This window comes from Watersipora subatra, chromosome 7 (assembly GCF_963576615.1).
Source record: "Watersipora subatra chromosome 7, tzWatSuba1.1, whole genome shotgun sequence".
NCBI classification, from domain to species: Eukaryota; Metazoa; Bryozoa; class Gymnolaemata; order Cheilostomatida; family Watersiporidae; genus Watersipora; species Watersipora subatra.
The window spans coordinates 276,206-300,359 of record NC_088714.1 but is presented as its reverse complement, the minus strand read 5'-3'; the positions used below and the strand labels follow the sequence as shown (position 1 = coordinate 300,359).

Below are 24,154 nucleotides of genomic sequence, written 5' to 3'. Positions count from 1 at the left end.
AGGACAGTCCTTTGTTTTGGTCTTTTCCGATTCATTTGCGTAAACCCTGAGGCACGCTAGTATTTTAGCTTATTAACTAACTTAAGAGAAATTATTAAAAACTGTTACCTCGTTACACATGACACAAGAGTTAAAAAGCAAACATAGATACGCGAAAGCACCAAACTCTATGTCAGTAATAAGGAGACACATTCGCCGAACTTGTATAAAAACACTTTTAAAATTGAAGTTGAAAATTATCTGACATTTCAAAAAAGAAGAGCTTGACATCCTCAATTTACCTTTTAATAAGTCCTAAGCAAAAATAACTTTGATTAAACACATGTAATTAATTGATGGGAGAATATCACCCGACACATCCAACTTTTTAAGACTGGTTTAACTCAATCTTAAACTTAATGCATATTGCAATGAGTGGCTTTACTTTCATCCGCTTTACTTACATACATACTTACATACTTACATATTTACATTCTTACATACTTTCATACTCACATACTTACATATTTACATACTTACATGCTTACGTACTTGCACACTTACATACTTACACACTCGCGTACTCACATACTCACATACATCCGCAATCTCAAACAAATTGATAATTACCAATCTCTTAAACATAAGTACCTAGTCTTAATTGCAGACTTCAAATACAATAAAAAAGTTCATTTTAAAATGACAAATGCTGCCAAACAACCAACCTGGAGTCTGAACTGATAATAGTTAGTGAGATAAAAAGAAACAGAAGTAACAGTCATAATAAGTAGACCTACATGAGATAATATGAAACATAATAAGTACACCTACAAGTGTAAGTAGTAGCTAGGTGTTAGCTAGGTGCGTAGTTATTTTGCTCGGTGCGTAGGTAGTTGGCTAAGTGGGTAGGTAGTTTGCTAGGTGTGTGGATAGTTGGCTAAGAGTGTAGGTAGTTAGCTAGGTGTTCAGGTAGTTAGCTAGATGTGTAGATAGTTAGCTAGATGTGTGGATAGTTAGCTAGGTGTGTAGATAGGTAGGCGTTTAGGTAATTAGCTAGGTGTGGAGATAGTTCGCTAGGTGTGTAGGTAGTTTGCTAGGTGTGTAGGCAGTTTGCATGTTGTATGGGTAGTTAGCTAGATGTGCAGATAGTTAGCTAGATGCGTAGATAGTTTGCTATGTGTGCAGATAGTTAGTTAGGTGGGTAGATAGTTTGCTAGGTGGTTAGTTAGTTAGCGAGGTGTGTAGATAGTTTGATAGTTTGCTAGGTGTGTAGGTAGCATCTGTTTTATCCGTTTTATTGATTTTAACTTGCTCTGATTTTATCATTGAGCACTCTGCTCGGATCTTACGCCTTTACTTATGCATATATATATATATATATATATATATATATATATATATATATATATATATATATATCTTTGTACCTACATGTATGTATACCTATGTATATCTATGTATCTATGAGTCTATGTATTTATGAGTCTATGTAACTATGTATCTATGTTTGTTTATTAAGTCTTTTAGAAAGAAACAACTATAACGTAAAAGTAACCAATAGCAAAGAATTACAGCACTTCTTTAGTCTCAACTATATAAATAAACTTCCTTGAATAATGAAACGAAAAATTTTAATGTTCTTGTGCACAACTTCATGGCAGTCACTTTTTAAAAGCAATGCATATATAACAAAAACGCCGTTGCTCTTTTTTGAAAAACGCATTCTTAGAAGTAATTGAGATAAAAGTTGTCGACCCTTGCGAGTAGTAAAACCTATTTTATAATGCTCTAAATATTAGGTTTGTCGTGCAAATCAGTTACTAAAATTTGAAAGAATTCAAGATGGTCACTAATATATTTTCATCCCAGCAGTATTACATTTTAAAAAACTTCAAAGCAATTTTGCATAGCCAAACTGGATTGAGCTATAACATGGGAGTTGCCTTCCTCTGAGAAGCTGAACAAAGGAAAGATTCAACAACCGGTATGTTTATCTTTGCTAGACACTTTCTGCGTGTGATGGAGTAATATACTGTGCTATTTACAGTACATTGTAGTTTCTGATATATTGCTATAATACAAAAAGATTGATCAAGCTAACTTTGCGATGTTTATCTAATAAATAAATGCTTTGTTTAGCAATTTATTAAATACCCATAGCTCAGGCTTATATAAACTAGGTCTGTAAGGCAACAGTTTATTACATACTATGAGAGTGAATAAACCACATTTGTTGTAGCCTGTGTTATTATTCATACAGAACCATAACAGTTTCTCAAGTAAATGAAATGATATAAAACTTGTAGAGCATCTATATTCTGTCTACTAATGTGAAAAAAAATTGGGTTGGCAGTTTTTGCAAAAACAAGACAGTAGAAAGATAATGTGTTTTGTCGTAATAACTTTTATTATAATACACAACAATTAATCTTAAGATTTATTGTTTGCCGTATCATATGCCTGCAGACTCTAGATTAGGAACACGACTATGTGCAAGCCTGATGGCCTACCATTAGGAACACGACTATGTGCAAGCCTGATGGCTTACCATTAGCTATCCGTTTTTGTGTTGAGCAATTAAAACATATATTTGTACAGGGAGTTTCTTCCTCTTGTTGATTTGTTCAATAGGCTGAGATCTACCAATCAGATGAGAGCTAGGCACGCAACTGAATCTATTGACAAACATATCTCTATCATAGGTTTCCTAGCGCACAGCAAGTGGTGGTAACTGCATAGGCTGTTTGCTTTTTTGCTAACGACAGCATGTTTGCACTTTGGTTGATTATAGCTGCTTCCACTGTCAGCAGTGCTGTTTCACAAGATGGTAAGTACTACAGTTACTAATAGTATAAATATAGATTTAATATTTACTACAATGCATGAACTACATGTATGTATGTTGGACAGACATTGTCAATGTCAGTGTTCCGATTAGAAGTAAAATAATGGGATTTTGCGAGGTGATCAAACATACATCTCACGGCTGTCGCCTGTAGATTTCATATTAGTGTTCCTGTTACCCTTTACACTCGCTGATCAAACTCTGCCATTGCTATAATTGAATAAACCATCAAATAATAACCCTTACATTTGCAGACACATACATGTCTCCGAACCGGCCAGCCTTTTATAAAGGAGAGAAAGGCACCGCCAACTGTACATGGAGCGTTACCAAGGATGAGCTCGCTCAGACGTCTGGGTTTGGTCTCATCATTAACGCGCAAGAAGCTGCAAATATAGTCCAAGTAGCTTTCTGTCGCATTTCCAGAAGTCCTGGTGTGGTAAACGTAGACTCAGATGTTCTATCAAATGATGGTTGTCGTGCTGCTTTTAATGAATTGAAGGACAAGGGAACTGCTGCACTAAGTATTCCAATAGAACTGATGCAGACCGGAGAGTATCGATGTTCCAGCTGGACTTCCACCAGCTACAAAAAAAATGAAATCCTAATTGATGTAACAGAGTTGTTAGGTACGTACTGTGTTATATGACTGTGTCTGTGTAACATACAATGCATATAAATACTCTACATATATATACATATAGATAGTTAGGTACGTGCTGTGTTATATGACTGTGTCTGTGTAACATACAATGCATATAAGTACTCTACATATATATACATATAGATAGTTAGGTACGTGCTGTGTTATATGACTGTGTCTGTGTAACATACAATGCATATAAGTACTCTACATATATATACATATAGATAGTTAGGTACGTGCTGTGTTATATGACTAATCGTTGTCTGTCTATCTGTCTGTGTATGTGTCCGCCTTATAGAGTACCGTACTTTTCGAACTATTAGCCGCTACTAGGTATCTAGGGCGCATTAACGGAAATATCTGGCTAGTATATATATATTATAAATACAACCAGAGTTCTACTATATATATACATTATAAATACAACCAGAGTTCTATTATATATATATATTATAAATACAACCTGAATTCTATGATATATATATTATAAATACAACCAGAGGTCTACTATATATATATATATATATATATATATATATATATATATATATATATATATATATATATATATATATATATATATATTTATATATACAACCTGAGTTCTATTATATATATATATATATATTATAAATACAACCTGAGTACTACTATATATATATATTATAAATACAACCTGAGTTCTACTATATATATATATATTATAAATACAACCTGAGTTCTACTACTATATTAAAAGCTAATACAGTAAAGGAATACTAAAGCAAACGAGCTAATCAAGAAATTGGACAAAATAGTACTAGTTGCTAGTAAAGATAAGCTGCAAAGATAAGTACAACTATTTACCATTATTCACCGCTATATATACCACTATATGTATTGGTCTTTATATACCGGTATATATACTGGTATATACGTGTATATATACTGGTATACATAAATGTATATACTGGTATATATACCAGTATATATACCAGTATAGCTAAATCATTGAAGAAAGATCTTTAGTGATTAACTAACAGCTAAGCACTCTCCATATTATAAATTAGACTATGATTCACTCAGCACATAGCGTATACATATATTGTATACATATAGAGTATATATAGTGTTTATGTAGTGTATACCTAACATGATATGCATGAGATAATATGCCTGTGAACACAGACAACATATATGCTATAAATACGCATAGACTATATAAAATGCCCTACAAGTTGCATACACACCAACATGGATAGCATACCTGCAATCCTGATGGACAGAGTTGGTCTGCTGATGATAAAATGTAAGCATGCATTGAAAGGTTTTGGTTGCAGAGGCACCTACTAGTCTGAATATGGTGTTCGATCCTGAAGAGGTCTATGTTGGAGATCAGTTATCTATTCGGTGTGAGTCTGTCGGAGGAAAGCCTGCTGCAGTGTTTAACTTTGGTAAGATTGGCTGAAGACATTGGTGATGAACACACTCACAAATGTTTGTTGGTTTATGCATGATAAGAACGAATTTGTAGAAGTTGAGAACAGTCCGCCATTAACAAACTCCTACTTTGCTGATCTTTAGAAGTCAATGGCAACTCAGTGGGCAATGAGATAGTCCCATTCAATGTCTCTAAAGAAGACGAAGGAAATGCTTATAAATGTATAGATACGAACCATCCAAACTTTAATAATGGGGAGTCAGAGCTTACCATCCAAGAGCGAAAACTTGAAGTCTATTGTAAGTACCCTATATGAGAGTCCTTAGTCTACTGTCGGTACCCTATATGAAAGCTATTAGTCTACTGTAAGTACCCTATATAAGAGCTACTGGTCTACTGTAAATGCCCTATATGAGAGCTACCGCTCTACTGTCAGTACCCTATATGAAAGCTCCTGGTCTACTGTAAGTACCCTATATGAGAGCTACTGGGCTACTATACTCTCTTCCACTATTGATTTTTGCAGAATTTCTGAGAGTAATAAAGATTTAAATATTTGAAAATACACGGCACGCATCTCTCAACTTCAAGTGTATTAATTAGAAATTTTTTTGTTATCCATAGAAATAAGCAGGTAATGGTAATGACATGGTCTCCACAACATCTCAACTTCACTTTAGTAATCTTTGATTAAAGTCTTCTCTGCTCAGGAGTTGTCATAAAAATTAAGGTCCCTTCTTGTCTTAATTACATATTAACTATATAAATGACTGATAAATATCTTACAGATTTTATGGCAACCAAGAATGAAATTATTAGCATGACTGCGGATCCAATCTTTACTGAAGAACTAATTTGCTCTATTGTGAGCAATCTGCCCGTCGGGGTAATGATCAGCTACGAGTGGATGAAAGATGGTGAAATGGTTATAGGAGAAGATCAACCTGAACTCATCATTACCTATGATCAAAAATCAAACACTACAGGAGATGAAGAGTACAGCTGTGTTGCCAAAACAACAGACCCAAAGCTAGAAGGTAACATACACATAAAGTTATTGACTTTTCATAGCGATTTTCTTTCCGTTCAATATATGATCAATGCACACTGGTCAATATTGATTCCAGAGCCTATATCTCTAAAATCTGTTTTGACAATTTCTCATGCTCCAACTCTAAACTATACTTAACAAACATTGTGGTATTAGCACTGCTGTCTACTCTCATATATATAAAAAATATATATATATATACATGTATATATACATGCATATATATACATGTATATATATATATACAAGTATATATATATATACATGTATATATATACATGTATATATATATATATACAGGACAGATAACGCAGTTGGTAAGGTATTGGGACCGTGATCATTAGGTCCTCGGTTCAAACCCCAACAACTGCACTTTTCTGGCGGTCCTTGGACAAGACCCTTGCTTGTATAATGTCTACAACCTCTATGATGAGTGCAATAACCAAAGCCATGCCGGCTCGGACGTCGCCCGGTCAAACAAGGTCCGCGCTGCCTGTAGCTGAACCAGGACAAGGCAGTGAAAAATGGGCTACTGGTTCAAAACGGATGAAATGGACTCGGACTGATAACACAGACCTCATGCAGTACTACTTTATGAGTGAACCTCAAAAGTGGGGCTATATGGGAAGGATGCGTCAACTGTGGATAAACATGCGCCCTGAATTGCCACTAACTGCTAAGCAACTTGTAGCGCAGAGGAGTAACATAATCAAGCGGCACCTCATATCGGAACTTGAGGTAGATAAAATTAGGGAACAGCTCACCCAAGTAACCTCAACCAACGAGGAGTGCATATCATCGCACACTATCACACATACACGATCATGTGTTGACTCACGGGTTGAAGAAGACATGCACTTGGACCTTGACCCAAGGGTGAGAGAGCTTGCGGATAATATCATCAACAAGATGTCAGCTGCTAATGATTATGGAAGCAGGGTACCATTACGAAGAGTTAGCAAGACCATACCTAAGAAGCTGTTAGAAGACATTAACATGGCACTGGAGTCAATCTCAACTGGATCAATCAGTGAGACTAATGCCTTAATCTACAGTACAGCAACCGTCATCTTGGAGGTGATGGATATTAAGCCAATGCCAACAAGATTTCAAGCCATTCCATCCTGGCAGCTGAGGCTACAAAATAAGATCAAGGACTTGCGCAAGAAAGTTAGTAGGCTCAGTGAGAGATCTAACCACAGTTTGGAGCGTCCAAAAAGGGAAGCCACAATAGAAGCTCTAGAATCTGCCAAACAGCAGCTAGTAGCACTCTCGACACGACTGAAGCGGTACACTAAAGAGCGGGATAAGAAGATAATGAACAAACTGTTCATCAATAATCCATCTAGAGTGTATTCCCAGTTCAAAGGTGAACTGCAGAGGCCAATGTCTGAGCCTCCCCGATCTAGCACTTCAAAGTTCTGGAAGGACATCTGGGAGAAAGAGACTACTCATAACACCACTGCAAATTGGCTGAAGAGGCTTAAAGAGAGCTATCAACACACTGTGGCCCAGCAAGGACTCACCATCAGCAATGAGGACATCAAGTGCAGAGTGCAGCGTATGAAGAACTGGGCAGCACCTGGCCATGACATGATTCAAGCCTTCTGGTTAAAAAAATTGACATCACTTCACACTAGAATGGCTAAGCAGATGGAATGCCTAATAGAACAAGGTGACCATCCAGAATGGCTGACCAAAGGACAAACTGTACTTCTGATAAAAGAGCCAAAGCAGGGGCCGATTCCTAAAAACTATCGACAAAAAACGTGCTTGCCCACCACTTGGAAACTGCTCTCAGGAATAGTTGCAGACAAACTGGAAGAGCACATGAGTCACTATATGACCAGTGCTTAGAAAGGAATTGGGCACAACACCCGAGGAGCTAAACATCAGTTACTGGTGGATCGGACGGTCTGTCAAGACAGCAGGAGAAGGCAAACCAATCTTGCCGTGGCTTGGATTGACTACAAAAAGGCCCATGACTCAATTCCCCATAGTTGGATAGTTGAGTGCCTCAGTATGTACAATGTTCACCCTGCTCTTGTGGCATTCATCAAGATGTCAATGACCAAATAGAAAACAGAACTGGAGGCTAATGGCAAAAAGCTGGCGAGTGTACAAATTAAGCAAGGCATCTATCAAGGTGACTCCTTATCACCGCTGCTCTTCTGCATATGCCTAAACCCTCTAAGCAATATACTAGAGGAGACTCAATATGGGTACCAGTTTAAGAGTGGCACCAAGATAAACCACCTCTTCTACATGGATGACATCAAGCTGTACGCTAACAAAGAAAGGGACATTGATTCGCTAATACACCTCACTCAGGTATACAGCAAGGACATCGGAATGACTTTCGGTATTGAGAAATGTGGAAGGCTAATTCTTAAGAAAGGCCATTCTATGCTCACAGATGGCCTAAGAATGCCAAATGGTACCATCAAAGATATAGAAGAAGGGTACAAGTACTTGGGGATTATGCAAAGCAACATCAACCACGAAGCCGAGGTACGTCACAAAGCCATTACCGAATACAAGAAACACCTTCGGCAGGTCTTACGGAGCCAGCTCAATGCCAAGAACCAAGTCATGGCAATAAATACCTACGCACTGCCAGTAATAAGATATCCAGCGGGCATAATAAAGTGGACTGAGGAAGCCATCAAAGAAACAGATATAGCAACTCGTAAACTGCTGACCAAGCATGGAGCACTCCACCCAAAATCTGATACTACTAGATTGTATCTTGATAGGAAAGATGGCGGTAGGGGACTCAAAAGTGTACAGCAGACAGTGAAAGAGGAGGAGCAAAGCATCAAAGCATATGCAGCCTCCATGGCCATCTCAGATAAGTTGCTAGCTGAATTTCAATCGGCTGCTCTTACAACGGACCTACGCCCTGATGATGAGGAAATTGACTGGCACACGAAACCTCTTCATGGTGCTTATCACCAACAAATTTCTAAGGTTGGCGATCTTCACCAGACATATATGTGGCTGAAAAGGAAACCTAACGGCCAATACAGAGTCGCTAATCATGGCAGCCCAGGAGCAAGTGCTCCCAACAAGGCAGCTCCAAACGAAAATCTATCACACTAGAGACGATCCTAGATGCAGACTGTGCAAAGATGCACCTGAGACCATCCAACACATCATCAGTGGATGCAAGCAGCTAGCAGGGAACGCATACACTGAGCGGCATAATCATGTCGCAGGTGTTGTGTATAGAAGTTTATGTGATGAGTATGGCCTTAATAAACCACAACACTGGTGGGAAGCTCCTGGTAAGGTCAATGAAAATGACCGCGCTAAGATCCTCTGGGACTTCTACATCCAAACTGACAAGCATGTCCTAGCAAACCAACCAGATATAGTGGTGGTAGACAAGGAGAACAAGAGGGCTACTATAATAGATATAGCAGTACCCAATGACTACAATATAGCCAGCAAAGAAAAAGAAAAGGTAGAGAAATATCTCCCTCTTGGAGAAGAAATTGAAAAATGCTGGAATGTAAGAACAACTGTAATCCCAGTAGCCATTGGGGCACTGGGCGCAATAACACCGGCGCATAAAATGTGGCTTGCCCAAATACCAACAGCAATCAACTCAGGTGAGTTGCAGAAAAGTGCGCTATTGGGAACAGCTAAGATCGTGAGGCGAGTGCTCAAACTCCCTGGTCTCTGGTAGGAGACCCGAGTTAGAGCAGAATTTACCACCCATACGGGGTATCCGGGGTGAGGAAACATTTATATATATATATATATACATGTATATATAAAATAGATAATAGAAGAGCAGTGTAAAATTTGATAAAAACTGTATAAGTTAGAGTTTCATGCTAAAAACATGTTAAGATATTTAGCACTCATTGGGCACTAATGGTAATTTGTGTCTTGCGAGATACAATTCTGATTTATATATTCATATATATATATATATATACAGTATATATACAGTATATATACAGTATATATATATATATACAGTATATATACAGTATATATATATATATATATATATATATATATATATATATATATATATATATATATATATATATATATATATATATATATATATATATATATAGTATATATATGTATATACAGTATATATATACAGTATATATACTGTATATATATACTGTATATATATGTAGATATAAGAAGGTTTATACAGTCATACCTCAAAATACGAACTTAATGCATTCTTGGACTGAGCTCGCATGTCAATTTACGAGTATCTGAAAGTACTATTTCTTATATAAAATAACTAAATACAAAATAATTTTTTCGCGTCCTATAAAAAAAACCTAAAAATTAAAAACAGGTTGTAATTCCGTACTTACACCCATAACGTAACAATTACCTATTTAGGGGTTATGATCTGCAATAAAACGTAACATTACTAATATTATGTAACATTGTATAGCATTCTTACTTTTGAGACATGAAAAGAGTACGTGACTAGAGTGCTGGAACAGTTTACCACTAACTAACTCTACTTGATTTTTTTGGCTCAATATCTTTCTCTGGAGTCGCTACAGTTCTGCTTCATACTTCTGTGCTCTTCAGGTGACTCTTCAGGTGACTCTTCAGGTGACTCTTCATGTGACTCTTCATGTGACTCTTCAGGTGACTCTTCATGTGACTCTTCATGTGACTTCATGTGACTCTTCATGTTACTCTTCATGTGACTCTTCATGTGACTCTTCATGTGTCTCTTCATGTGACTCTTCATGTGACTCTTCAGGTGACTCTTCAGGTGATTCGTTAGGTGACTTTTTAGGTGACTCTTTAGTTGACTCTTTAGTTGACTCTTTAGGTGACTCTTCAGGTGACTCTCTAGGCGACTCTACGGGCACTCTATGGACGACTTTTCAGGCGACTGTTTAGGCGACTGTTTAGGCGACTGTTCAGGTGACTGTTCAAGTGGTTGGTAGTAGATTTACCTGAAGCATGCGAAGAATAGTAAACTGAGAAAAAAAATAAAGTACAGTTAATCTATTCTAACACTCTAATTACAGTACATATATACACATACATGAAAGTATTCATTTCCGATAATTCATCGCATTCCTTCGTGGTCAATCATTGATCTTGGTAATTACACTAAAATTTCAGCGCATCAGAAGATTGGTAGAAATGTAAAGACAAACTGGCACCGTAGAAGGAAAGATCAATTTACTTATTACAATACGAGCTCAAAGGTCCACCCTGCTGGAAAAATAGTACTTGGGGAAAGTCAGCTTTGAAATATCACACTATTGGTTGTCACAAAGGGGTCATAGTATTGCAATGCAATAAAATAAATGAATAAAAATTTTATTTAATTTATGTCTTTAGAATCATAAAATTCGTCATTAAAAAAGCAAAAAAAGCTCACAATTTCAGAGTTTTAAAATATTTTCTGCTGAACTGAGCTCATATTTAATTATTATATAAGTCTTGAGCAGGTCAGTACGTGAAGCAACATGTTCAGGTGTATTTGAACTACTAAATAAGAAAACAGTAAATAGGCCATAAAGTCAACACAGAAAGTAATTATAGAACTCAATCACACGAGCTTGGTTGTACCAAATGGCGATATGTAAGGCAGTTATCAGTGAGTTTATACGAAATCAGCTAAGTATAACTAATACATCTTTTAACATTTTATTGTAAAACGATTTATAAACTGTCGACCTAATTTTGGATACGAAATCATCCTTATGCAAGTGTGGTTTTGAATACAACTTTCGTTGAGCATCGACCTCTAAAGAGTAACTATTGGTCTTTAACAGGTAACATCTGAGTTCTCCAGGAGCATTATGCTGCATGATTATAACTGCAAGTTTACCTTCTGTTAACAAAATCTGCTTGAAAAACTTACTTAAAAATACAAGACTCATCTTTATTCACTAACACCTTTGAACCTGAATGAAGTATATTGACGAGATCTTGACAGAGTTCAAAATTCGGCGTTGAGCTTCACAGTATAAATGACAAAAGTACCAAAAGACTGGCTTCAGTAAGAAATAGGAGATTAAAAAGTGGCCTCTTGTCTGGTTTCATTGGCTCCCGTTTGTTTTTTACTTTAAACACGAACTGATTTAAACAGAGTTTTAGAAAATCTATTGTAAGCTGCTGAACTACTCACCTAGACTCGCTGTCTGACATAATTTTGGTTTCAGCGATGAGTAAAGCATATGCAGCTTTCATGTGTACCTCTTGTCATATCAGCAAAGTGGGTCACTACAGGTTTGGATAAACAATGATGCTTTGAGTTGTCTTGTTCCCTCGCAATGTTCAACATATACTGACAGCTAATTTTTTTTCTATAGATGTAAAACTTACTTTCATTATAACCTGGGAAACAAAGGCTACAACTCTCACCTCAACCAAAGCTACAAAACAACCGAGCATGGAAACACCGGATAAGGATTCAAATAAATCGCCAGTTGAACCCAATGAAACACCAACCATGACCATTGTCATCATTGTTGTTGTTATCGTCGTCATAGCAATCGTCATCATCATCATAGCCTTGGTCGTATACAAGAAGAGAAAGTCAGGTGTGTTTGTGTGATGGCAAGTTGATGTCTATCCGCTCTTTTTGGCGCTTCAATATAGTTCCTAGTATTTGATCGTCTTCTTTACATCCATCAACTAGCTTCAGTTCCTAGTAAGGATTGCTTCTATGAATATCTGTGCTTTAATATATTCTTGTAGGGTCTGTTGTACTTAGTTTCCTGAGCTATCACCGCTATCACTATTACTAGCCACCCATAGAATTAATGGCTATCTTCAAAATTAAGCTGATCTACCACTGGCGCTAGTCTTTAGACTACAGGGGTCAGAGGTTAAATTTACTGCCAAGACCTACCTGTAGGACTATATTGACTGAGTAATAAGGAAATATGTTTAATATTGCAGATAGCTCAGCTGTGTCTAAGGATCCCGCTGAGAAACTCAAGTGAGTAGAATTGGTTAACACACTCTTCTGTTTAAAGAAGCTTTTCTTGTAAAGAACCCATTCTAAATCATCAGAATTCCATAAAAGTTATTATTATTGTTGTCATATAGTTATATATGCTTGTTAATTTACAGAGATTCTGAAAAAGGGAAAGATCCGGAAGAAAACCGTAAGATAAATTATTATTGTAATATTTTACTGCTGATGTAGGGCTATAAAAATAACTAATAAATGCAACTGCATGCCTAGACTTTGACCAGGTTACCGATGTGTTGCGCCTAAGCGCATGCTAACACATAGGTATACAGCCTATGTATACAGATATATATACAGCCTACATATAGAGATATATAGTCTGTTTTTTTAAAACATTTTTGCAAAAACGAGTTAAAGGTTAACTGACATCACGAATATAGTTATATTACTAAATTAGCAAATGACATTAAAAATAGCGGATTGAATATATTTTGTGTAATTTTTGACAAAGTTTCAGGTTTCACCAAAATGTTCAAAACATGAAGATGAACAGAAAGATTTGCCATCTTTGCAAAATGTTGAACAGAAACAGTTGCGACTCTAAATAATGATTATAATAATAACACCTAAGAAACCTAACCTATTCCAGGTTAGGGGCCCTAGCTCGTTACCAATGTATCACCGGCTGAAGAGCTGCAGAAATCGACAAGCACAATAATAATAATAATGATATCCTAATAAACAATTATATTGAAATCACTAATTTTTGAACCAGATTTTCTGAAAATTGTCAATTCAATATCCTTACTGATAAAAGCAAAGCAAGCATTAATAGCTGAAAAATCTTTTGCCCCTTAAGATAATATGCTCAAGCCGATTGGTGTAATGCTATAGCCACTGTTCAAAAAGGAAAGCGAGATGCATTAATACAGCACAAACTTTTCCAGCATTTGTGGAATCTGCTTTGACCTTGTGTTATTAGTAGGTGCAATGTTGGTCAGCTAAAATGACATAGCGATGAGAAAAATGTATTAGTACAGTGGCCGACAGTCGAGTTTTCTTCTCACGTTCATGCAGTGGCAATCATTGGCATTGACATCGTATTAATTCATTTATCAATGTTTAGCCAAAAATCTAATCTTTTTGTGCCACAGCTTGGAGCTAATGTTTTTGTCTACAAAACCAGTTTTTTTTTCATGTAACATCAAAATTGTTGTTGGGAAACAAAATATCATCACTATATTACTATAACTATCACTATTATATTGTTATAAATATTACTATTATATTGTTATAAATATTACTATTATATTGTTATAAATATTACTATTATATTGTTATAAATATTACTATTATATTGTTATAAATATCCCTATTATATTGCTGTAAATACTACTATTATATTGTTATAAATATAAGTATTATATTATTATAAGCATCACTATTATATTGTTATAAATAAATGTCATTTTAAAATACTGTCCGTGGGCCCGTAAAGTTTTCAGTGTTTTTTACCGGTAAAAAAATTTAATAATTGTTATGTTTAGGCATCCCTTTTGGCTAGTCATCTCAATGTATGGACTCAAGAAACCAGCAAATAATTTGGAAAGTCAGCAACCATTTGTTCTTGAATAAGTGGTTGCTGACTTGCTTGAACAGATGGTTCGAACATGAATTGTCGGCATCCTAAGTTGGCAGTGAATTTGGGCTCTTGTAAAGTTACTCGACAAAACGTTTCTCAGGTGGCATTTCACAAAGATTACTCCACTTGGATTGCTCTCTTTAGAAAGCAAATAGCTCTAGATTTTTAAGGATTGTTGAAGGGCTCCAAATACCCCTCAAACACCTCTCCACTCTCTTGATGCCTACATGAAAGTTTGAAGCGTGATCCGTAGATAATGAATGGCGACACTAATAAAGCTGAGTTTTGCTATTTGAAAATCTGCGGAAAGGAGGCTCTTCAGCCCACTTGATGCTAAGTACTCGCAACAATTCAAATTCAAATGAAGCTGACGGGGCTCGCGAAGAGCACAATGAACAGATCAATAGCCAACTTTATTAACCTTTAAATTCTGGCGACTGTGAGCAATTACTTTAGCAAAAGCTATTCAGTTAAACTTCACAAATTCCTGTTAATTACTTGCGTTAGATATCTTATGTCTACTACTAGCATTGTATAGCCATAAGCAGTCATAACTTCTAAGAAGTATAGGCTTGAGTCGTCGGTTTGCAAACATCAGATTTTCTGCCCCAGTTCTGAGGCCACTAGGCCATGTTATACCTTCCGCCGTCCGCTAACCACTCCACACATCGTGAGCCTTAAATTGCTTCTCGGCGGCAAGCCGTCGATAGAAGCGTCCATACAAGATACACGCGAGGCCGTATGTGTCTAACTAGTGTCAACAAGGTTATTGATTTTTAAGCGAGAGACAGTTAGGTGCATTCATCACCAGCATCCATAAAGCATAAGTTTTTCACTAAAATTAATTCTGGTAACAAAGGATGTACTCGATGGGCAGAGAGTTTTGTTGAAACAGAAATCACAAGGGAGCACTATGAGCAGCAGGTTGAGACAGCTCAATCAATATGGTTGTACTCCAACGTCAGCCAGCAGTTCTCTAGCAGGGATTCTGTCATGTATTATTCATAGCATAACTAGCAGTGTGTTACTGGATGTATTATGAATCAAGAAATATATTGTCTAGTCGGAAGACAGGCACTGTTTTACCTTGATGTCCTTCATCTTTCCATATCACAACTCAGCGATCTGTTGGCAAATTGCAAAACGTATAGCAGCGGCTAGAATATTATAGTATGTCTCTTGCTGTCCTCTTCTCGTCTCTGCTCTCATATACATGTAGTTCTCTATCTTTCTACAGAACGCATGCTGCAAAACAGGTAGGCCACTGCTTGTCAGCACCTTTACAACAAAGTCTGCTGCAGGCTCCACCTTTTGAGGCAAATCTATAGTTATACCTTTTTAGTTGACTTCTGTTTCATCGAATATAAATATATATATAGATTACTTTATTGGCAATAATTTCATTTCAAATAGAAATGTATTTCAAATTATGCCATTCAACAATAGTAAAACAAAAAAACATAGAAAATGGAAAGCAAAGTCGATCACAGATTCCGTAAAATACAAACGTTCAGTTGAAATATTCAGCTTGAGAGCTAATAATCTAGTTGCCAACTTATGATACTTTGAACTGGGTGATCAGTTTGACTTCACTTGTCTCTGCTGCAGGGCTGCCATGTTCAGTAAGACGCTTGAGATCAGTTTGACTTCACTTGTCTCTGCTGCAGGGCTGCCATGTTCAGTAAGACGCCTGAGATCAGCAAATCACATAACTGCAATATGTCTCTTTCAAACCTCTCAAATGACTTTGAAACTTTTCGGCTAGTTATTTCGATTAAGTTTCAACTGTATGTACAAAATGCTGTAGCTTAGCTTATGGTCTCTCTAGATGGAGCCATGCAGAGACTCATTGCCTGCACCTTTGTTGCTGCCTAGTTCTTGCTGCCAACAGTATGTGTTTAACCTTTAAGGCTATATGCTCGTTGTTGTGTTTGAGCTATCCCAATATGGGGAATGTGAGAAGTGTGCCAGACGGACCTTTCTATCTAGCGCTGCAATCACCCATGTAGTGTGCCTCTAAATGTTGTCTACACCAGAATTCTTTCACTTAATTCATGAACTATGTATCGCATTTCTAGTTGCAAGGTATCTGAAGCCATCAGATTTCTTTGTGTGACCAATAAGCCATCTATCTGATTAGTACACTCTGTGACTGCCATTAACATTAAAGGACATTTTATAGTGTTGGCCATCTTGTTATACCGACCAGCCGGCTTATCACAAGCACCCTGTAAACTTTATAAATAAAATAGAATAAATAGTGTTTATTGAGAGAGCTCCAGTCAGTCATTGAAATTGAACAAATGTCAAATTTGTCTTGTCAAATGTCAATTGAAAAAGTGTCATGTCAAATTTTCCAGGAAAGTTCAAAAAACCTCGCTCAGTAAACACTGTGTTTAATCTTCCAGCAAATGGGAGTCATATGGTGGGTTTTAACAAGGATTCAATTTGGCAATTATAATAATGCTGAAAAGTCGCTAGCAAATCTTCGTGTCTACTGAAATAAAATAATCTAACCCTATTTTATGACAACGATGACTCGTGAAACATTGGACACGCTAGTAATTTTACTTTTTCACAAATTGTTATTTAAAGATTTGTGAATCATGCTTGACGGGAGGGGGGTTGGCTAGTCTACAAGTAATCCTAAAAGGTCTCACTATATTTGACCCGCTTCAGCCCTCCTCTCTTTCCTACCATCCTCGAGGATCTCTATCCTCATCCAGCGGTTGTCTGTGGCAATGTACAAAAATGTTCAAGCTAGTCATAGCAAGGGGCGCGCATGCCGCCTAGTACAGAAGGCTATTGCCGCAGCGTACCAAGGCATGTGTGTGGTCCTCCCATATAAGTCAAGTGGTTATACTGCGACAAGTAGACACTGATAAACAGGTTCTTCTCTAGTATTAAGTGTTATAGTTGCAGCCTCTAAACTCAAGTGTGGCAGTTAATGCTTTCATGAATAGCCCAACTATTCAATTATGCTTCGATAATGGGAGAAGAAAAATCAATAAGGGGCTAACAAGTCATTGAAGGTTGGATAATCATAGTTGTGCATACAGCATCTTATGTGGATTCACATAATTGGTATATACAGTCACATCTGTGTAGTTTTAGAATGTGACTACAGGCTGGCCTCTAGGACGAGTTCAATTCCCTTTTGTACAGTGTGAAAGGGGTTGGCTGTTAAAGCATAGATATCTCACTGAGCAGCGCTTTAAAAGGCGAGATGTCATTTGGATAATGGATGCAGTGTTAAATATTGTTTCACTATTGATCTTTGTGAGTAGATGATGGCCTCTTTTAGAACTGCTTTCAAAGTGCCCTTTAGAACTCCTGATAAAAAGCAAATCAATGGATGACTGACAATTAGAGTGACTTTTTTATTGAGGATCGCTTAACCGTGTCGACATAGCTAAGCAAACAGGCAATAATGCTTGATAATGTTTACCGCCAAATTGTTCCTACTCTACGCAGATGCTGGCATATCTTTACTCGAATTCAATTTAAATATGTGAGTGAGTTTGAACATGACCCTGGTGTGAGTTTGAACATGACCCTGGTGTGAGTTTGGATATGACCCTGGGGTGAGTTTGAACATGACCCTGGTGTGAGTTTGGATATGACCCTGGGGTGAGTTTGAACATGACTCTGGTGTGAGTTTGGATATGACCCTGGGGTGAGTTTGAACATGACTCTGGTGTGAGTTTGGATATGACCCTGGGGTGAGTTTGAACATGACTCTGGTGTGAGTTTGGATATGACCCTGGGGTGAGTTTGAACATGACTCTGGTGTGAGTTTGGATATGACCCTGGTGTGAGTTTGAACATGACCCTGGTGTGAGTTTGGATATGACCCTGGGATGAGTTTGAACATGACTCTGGTGTGAGTTTGAATAGGGTCAGAGTTGGTTAGTGTATATTCAAGGCCTTACCTGTCTCTGGTCGACAATATGTCTGAATATGATCTGAATATGGTTTTTCTTTTTCAGCGGAGACGCAGCTGCTGAGCCAGACAACGCATAGCTGTAAGTATTTGTAACTTACTACAGCTGTAAGTGTTTGCAACTTACCATGGCTGTAAGTATTTGTAACTTACTATAGCTGTAAGTATTTGCAACTTACCATAGCTGTAAATATTTGTAACTTACCAATATGTTTAATAGTATTTCTGACTTGCTGCTATTCTCTCCAGTCACTATGTACTCATGATATGGTCCATCCACTAGTTTATGTCATCTGCCAGATAGAAACAACGAAAATCCGTGAGTTTTGTAACAAAAAAATTTAACTGATTGTTTCAAGCTTGCGAAAAATGGAGCCCAAGGGGATGTCTCGCAAGCTACTTCATTGCAAAAACTTTCCAACCTTTAGCCGTTTTTATTTCGGTTTGAATAGTTTCAAATATTCCGCTCTGACCTCTGACATAGAAATCCTTATTTTATTTAACAAAGCGCTCGTGTTAGTCTGCAGCATGCGAATTTCCATGGAAACACTTCCATGGAAACACTTATCACACGGTAACTCAACGTGTGCATAACTCCAAATCATCATGATCCAAACAGTGAAAACAGCTCAGTCATATATCTGGGATACTTGCTAAGGTCATTTTTGTCTTACCCGCTATCAAACCATAAGTAGACCAAATCTGACTAGCCAATTAAAAGACATTCATAACTTGCTTGCTGCATACCACTGCAAATCTAATAGTGGTAGTTGGCCGGATTATTTTAAGCAGAATGGAATTGGCGGAACATTTCTGCGACATTCTGTCTCCGGCAGCGAGCATCATCTGCAGACTTGAGAACACTACATTTAGCTAATCAGTTGATAGTCTTTGAAAAATAGCCAATTATGGTGCTGTGTTTTATGCCCATGGGCAGTCACACTTGGTGCATTCTGACATTTGAATAGAGAAATCACTGATCAAGCGTGATTTTAAATTTAAATTTACAAGCTGCACAAAAAAGTGTTGAATAACTATTGATTTAGTGAATCAGCGGAGCAGCAAGACAGCAAGGCTGATAATATCCTCCTAGAAATTATCTCTCGGAGCATCTGTGACTGAGTAATGGCAGGATGCGATGTTGAATCCCTCGAGAGCTTAGCGTGTTAGTTGCCTCAACCCTCTATGCCAAGCGCAGCACTTTATACATATCTGTACCGTTATTCTTTAATACACACGAGTTGTGGTGGTTTATATATCTCCTAATTACTCATAGTTACACTAGTTGTGATGGTTTATATCTCTCCTAGTTACTCATAGTTAGACTAGTTGTGATGGTTAATATCTCTCCTAGCTACTTATAGTTACACTAGTTGTGGTGGTTTATATCTCTCCTAGTTACTCATAGTTAGACTAGTTGTGATGGTTAATATCTCTCCTAGTTACTTATAGTTACTCTAGCTGTGATGGTTTATATCTCTCCTAGCTACTTATAGTTACACTAGTTGTGATGGTTTATATATCTACTAGTTATTCATAGTTAGACTAGTTGTGATGGTTTATATCTCTCCTAGTTACTTATAGTTACACTAGTTGTGGTGGTTTATATCTCTCCTAGTTACTCATAGTTACACTAGTTGTGATGGTTTATATATCTACTAGTTATTCATAGTTAGACTAGTTGTGATGGTTTATATCTCTCCTAGCTACTTATAGTTACACTAGTTGTGGTGGTTTATATCTCTCCTAGTTACTCATAGTTACACTAGTTGTGATGGTTTATATATCTACTAGTTATTCATAGTTAGACTAGTTGTGATGGTTTATATCTCTCCTAGTTACTTATAGTTACACTAGTTGTGATGGTTTATATCTCTCCAAACTGCTCAGCCATTGCATGACAAACAGTGTAGCTGAAAGTGACAGGTTTGGTTGCTATTGTTAGTAAGACATACATCGGAGCTTCAGCATCCATGTGAGTCGTTCGTTATTGATTTAAAACAAATCCCAAGTGCTCAATGCTCCAATTAAAGTGTAGGACTTTGTGATGTCACGGTTTGAATACTGACAGCAGGTGCTTCCCTCCATTTTGACATGGCGTGTAACATGCCACTCAGTCTTCTGTTTATTGAGCTAATAGGTAAAAAGTTACTGATGTTTGCGCTAGTTTATATTAGAGAGAAACTGTTTTTAAATAGTGTAGCCTCACTGTTAGTATTCAAACAAGGGTTATTTTATCCAATTTCCAAAATGCTCTTCACCGTAAGTCATTAATTATGCCGATGAATGACTTCATTTCCGAAGCAGTAGGACAGCACGAGCCACATTTTGGAACATTCTTTAAAAAGTGCATGTGACAAAATAAGTTGATATTATGGTTTTACATGTTCCTTAAAACATTGCGTTAGTCTTAAGTTTGTTTAGTGGGGCCTTTCACATGGGCAGCTGTCATTGGATATTTGCAATCGACAAAGCATATGGTTGATTTGACTTTGTAAGCATGAAGGGTGAATGACTGTTTACTGCCTCTTCAAAGGAAACTTTATTACCTGTTTATAACCCCTGAAGAGCCCTAAGTAAAAACCAATCAATGCGACTGAAATTATGGTCTCAGCTACAAAGTAACTCCCACCATCTGTCCCAGTAGAATGTTATGAAAACTTTGTGATGTAATATAATGATATGGCTATTACAACTGAGGTGTTAGACACTCATTACCCTCAGCTGTGACCAAGTTATATCGTATTTTATGTTACATATAGTTGTGCAACGCTGGTTATTATGACAAGTTTCTGTGATAAGAAATTGAAATGGCTAGTTTTTCCAGTAACAAGCAAGTTTCGCATACAAAGCATGCTTGATAAGTTGGCAGGAGCAGCCCTAGAGGCAAATGGCCTTTCTCACAATAGTTGCCCTTTCAAGTTAGAACCATTTACCTTACTGAAGAAACAGATGAGTCAATGAAAAACAAAATTACCTCTCTGCGCAAGGGACAAACATGTTTGTTGTAGCATGAAGCCAAGTAGTTTGTTACCCGATCAAACTGAATGATTATGTGAGCACTTATGCATGTGAGTCAGAAGATATAAATATATACATTAACAGACATTAATAGAATCAGTAGTCTGCAGCGGCATTTCCTGTTGTGGTCGATGGTGCGCAGAGCCGAGCAGCTCGCTACTTTCAGCAGCCTGTCATATGGCCATTCCAACAAAAATCAATGATGAATATAAGTGGGAAGAGAAGGTCAGATAAAACATTATTCTAAGCCTGTTGACAGAGCTTTTCAATAGGAGCCCGCCTAAGGGATTCGCGCCCGCATCGCTGTTGATAGAAAAAGTTGGCATGGCTCTTATGAAAGCGGTGACTGGTTATTAGGCTGCTTGTCGGCAAAGCAAACAATGCTGGTAAACATCGTTTCGAGGTTGTCTTAGAACAGCGGATAGCGCAGTCTCTAAGAACAAGAAAGTAGAGTGAGTCATAAAAGATGTTGATGCCAGCGATTGATGTGCGCTCGCATAGTATTGATGAATATTAGCCATTAAAAGGTCGTTACGCTGTCTGCTTATAATCAACCCGCAGACTAATTTTATGAAACTATATGGGTGCGTAGGATTGCTAGCCATTTTTATATCTTCCACTTACTGAATACTTCATTGTTACTAATTGCTCACATTAAGTAAGATTCTATTAAGTGAGGCAGCAATTTTGTAATTGACAGCAGGAATTTTCGAAGAAGCCTTGAATTTCTTAACCTGATGCGAGGGTTTGTCTCTATGATTTTCCCGCTGAACGTGTACGTGATGAGGCCAGTTAGTTGCTCAGTAAGACTAACAGCTTAATTGTTAACGAGTTAAAGCTATAACCTGTCTTTCATATCATGCAGCAGGTGTTGAACCATTGTGACACTCAGACCAATGATATAAACGCCCCAAACGTTGGGAGGGTTTATATCATTGTTCAGACATGGTTAGAGAATAGGTACTACTGACATATGGTTGCTTGCTAGTTGCTAATCTTTAACAGAGCTCTTATTGCCAGAGTGCATGACAACTTACTGACAGCTCATAGTGTTACGAGCCAGCGCTGTCATCCTTTACTACTACAATTAGACTACTTACAGTGTGCTCGCCATTTTTTAGACCTGCTGCTTATTCTCTCAAATTAGTTTACAATTGCGATAACTTATGTTGTGTATCACCTAGCCCCCTCGATACAACTTGTAGAACATTTTTTGAGTGGTAGTACATTGCACAGGCTTTCTCTCAGTCTATAATACATGACTGATTCCATGTTGCTCTCTCATGCACATTGCTAAGGTTGTTTCACCTTGGGATATAAATCGCCTCTCCTTAAGCATGCTGGGGCAATTCAATTATTTCTTGTGATGTTATAAGTTGATGGGCATAGACAATGTTGTAATGCTATCATGTCGCTGGTATTATTAACGAGTCATCAAGTTTTATTACCAACAGTCCATATCATGCTTTTGTGATCTAAATATTGCTGCTAAGCCGCTGCCGGTTGAAGGATTTGAATGAGATTATGGGGTTAATATGAGTTGACTGAGAGTTGAAGATTACATTATGTGTTTTACAGCATAAAAGGACCTGACTAGCCTCTCTAAAAACTTCTGTGCTTCATGGACGCATGAAGCGATGAATTTCCATCCAAGCTACTTAGATGAACCCTGAATCTGATTTCTGAGCACGAGATGCAATTATTAAAGTAATTTTCCGAGAGAAGATAACTCTGGATTAGTACTACGCAGTTTCCGTATTGTTACGCTATGCTCTGAAAAATACCGTATAAAGAGGCAAAGATCAACACAAGCTGTCAGGTTGTTGCGGAGAGAGGACATTATTCTGCAACAGAAAAGTTTAGTGGTTGTCTGCACCTGTGGTCTCTATCACCCTCACATCGCTTTTGAACCTCATTCCTTCAAAACACCGTTGTTCTTTGTCTTATATCAGTAATTCTTTGTTTGTTGATTCGCCCTTTCGAAGAACTTTTTGTTTTTTATACTAGCTTGTACTTTTCTGCATTTTTGCGGTACAATACGGGCAATTCAAGAGCAAAAACCAAATTCTTAGTTTTACATGCCATCATTACACGAGTATTTTCGTTTTTTTTATTTCATTTCAACAGTTCATAGATTTATTCCCCGTGAAATGTAGAAATGTAACTTTTAGTATTTCTTGTAAACGTGTGGTAGTCTGAATCGAAATGGTTGTGACAGGCTTATTCCGAGTTTAATATTGTACATATGTTAATTACACTAAGTGTGTTATTGCAACCCGTTATCATGCTGTTGTAGGTATATATATAAATAAATGTTATAATGTTCTATGGGCTAGCCCGAATTCCCTAATAAGAAATGCTTTAAAAAGTCTTTAGTGTACCTATAGACTGCAGTCTAGCAGGGTAAATAATTACAAGATGAAACTTTAAAGCGAATGCGTTGGACTTTAAACATTTTTAGATGATATAATTATTGAAAGATGTTTAATTTATATGTCTGGGTCAGCACCTGCTAGTCATTTTACAAATTTGCCAGCTTAAGCAACCATGCGTGTGACCTGCGAAATTAGGTTTGTCATCCCTCTTCACCCCGTAATCTGATTGTATTTCATCTAATTCGATCCTTTGTGCTAACTTTCGCCTGGGTCTACAAGTGTACAAGTATATTCTTAT

The 24,154-nt window shown here is 37.2% G+C and overlaps 1 protein-coding gene across 2 annotated transcripts; it reads left to right on the top strand.

Moving 5' to 3' along the window:
* The first annotated feature begins 2,685 nt into the window (after positions 1 to 2,685).
* Positions 2,686 to 23,807, top strand: LOC137399320 (uncharacterized). 2 transcript variants are annotated; one of them, XM_068085385.1, is made up of 11 exons: positions 2,686 to 2,806; positions 3,079 to 3,453; positions 4,790 to 4,903; positions 5,034 to 5,189; positions 5,679 to 5,927; positions 12,268 to 12,498; positions 12,860 to 12,899; positions 13,034 to 13,068; positions 15,755 to 15,773; positions 18,507 to 18,542; positions 23,060 to 23,807. In XM_068085385.1, exons 1-10 carry the CDS (start codon positions 2,746 to 2,748, stop codon positions 18,538 to 18,540), a joined length of 1,314 nt encoding a protein of 437 aa, XP_067941486.1. In that variant the 5' UTR covers positions 2,686 to 2,745; the 3' UTR covers positions 18,541 to 18,542; positions 23,060 to 23,807. The 2 variants fall into 2 exon arrangements, with proteins under 2 accessions (XP_067941486.1, XP_067941487.1); XM_068085386.1 differs by lacking the exon at positions 15,755 to 15,773.
* The last annotated feature ends 347 nt before the right edge of the window (positions 23,808 to 24,154 follow it).

Bases quoted from the DNA above. Each gene is read 5' to 3' on its own strand.
- LOC137399320 (XM_068085385.1), top strand. From the start codon at position 2,746: ATGTTTGCACTTTGGTTGATTATAGCTGCTTCCACTGTCAGCAGTGCT. The intron at 5,190-5,678 runs GTAAGTACCCTA...AATATCTTACAG, and splicing joins GCGAAAACTTGAAGTCTATT to ATTTTATGGCAACCAAGAAT. The intron at 12,499-12,859 runs GTGTGTTTGTGT...TTAATATTGCAG, and splicing joins ATACAAGAAGAGAAAGTCAG to ATAGCTCAGCTGTGTCTAAG.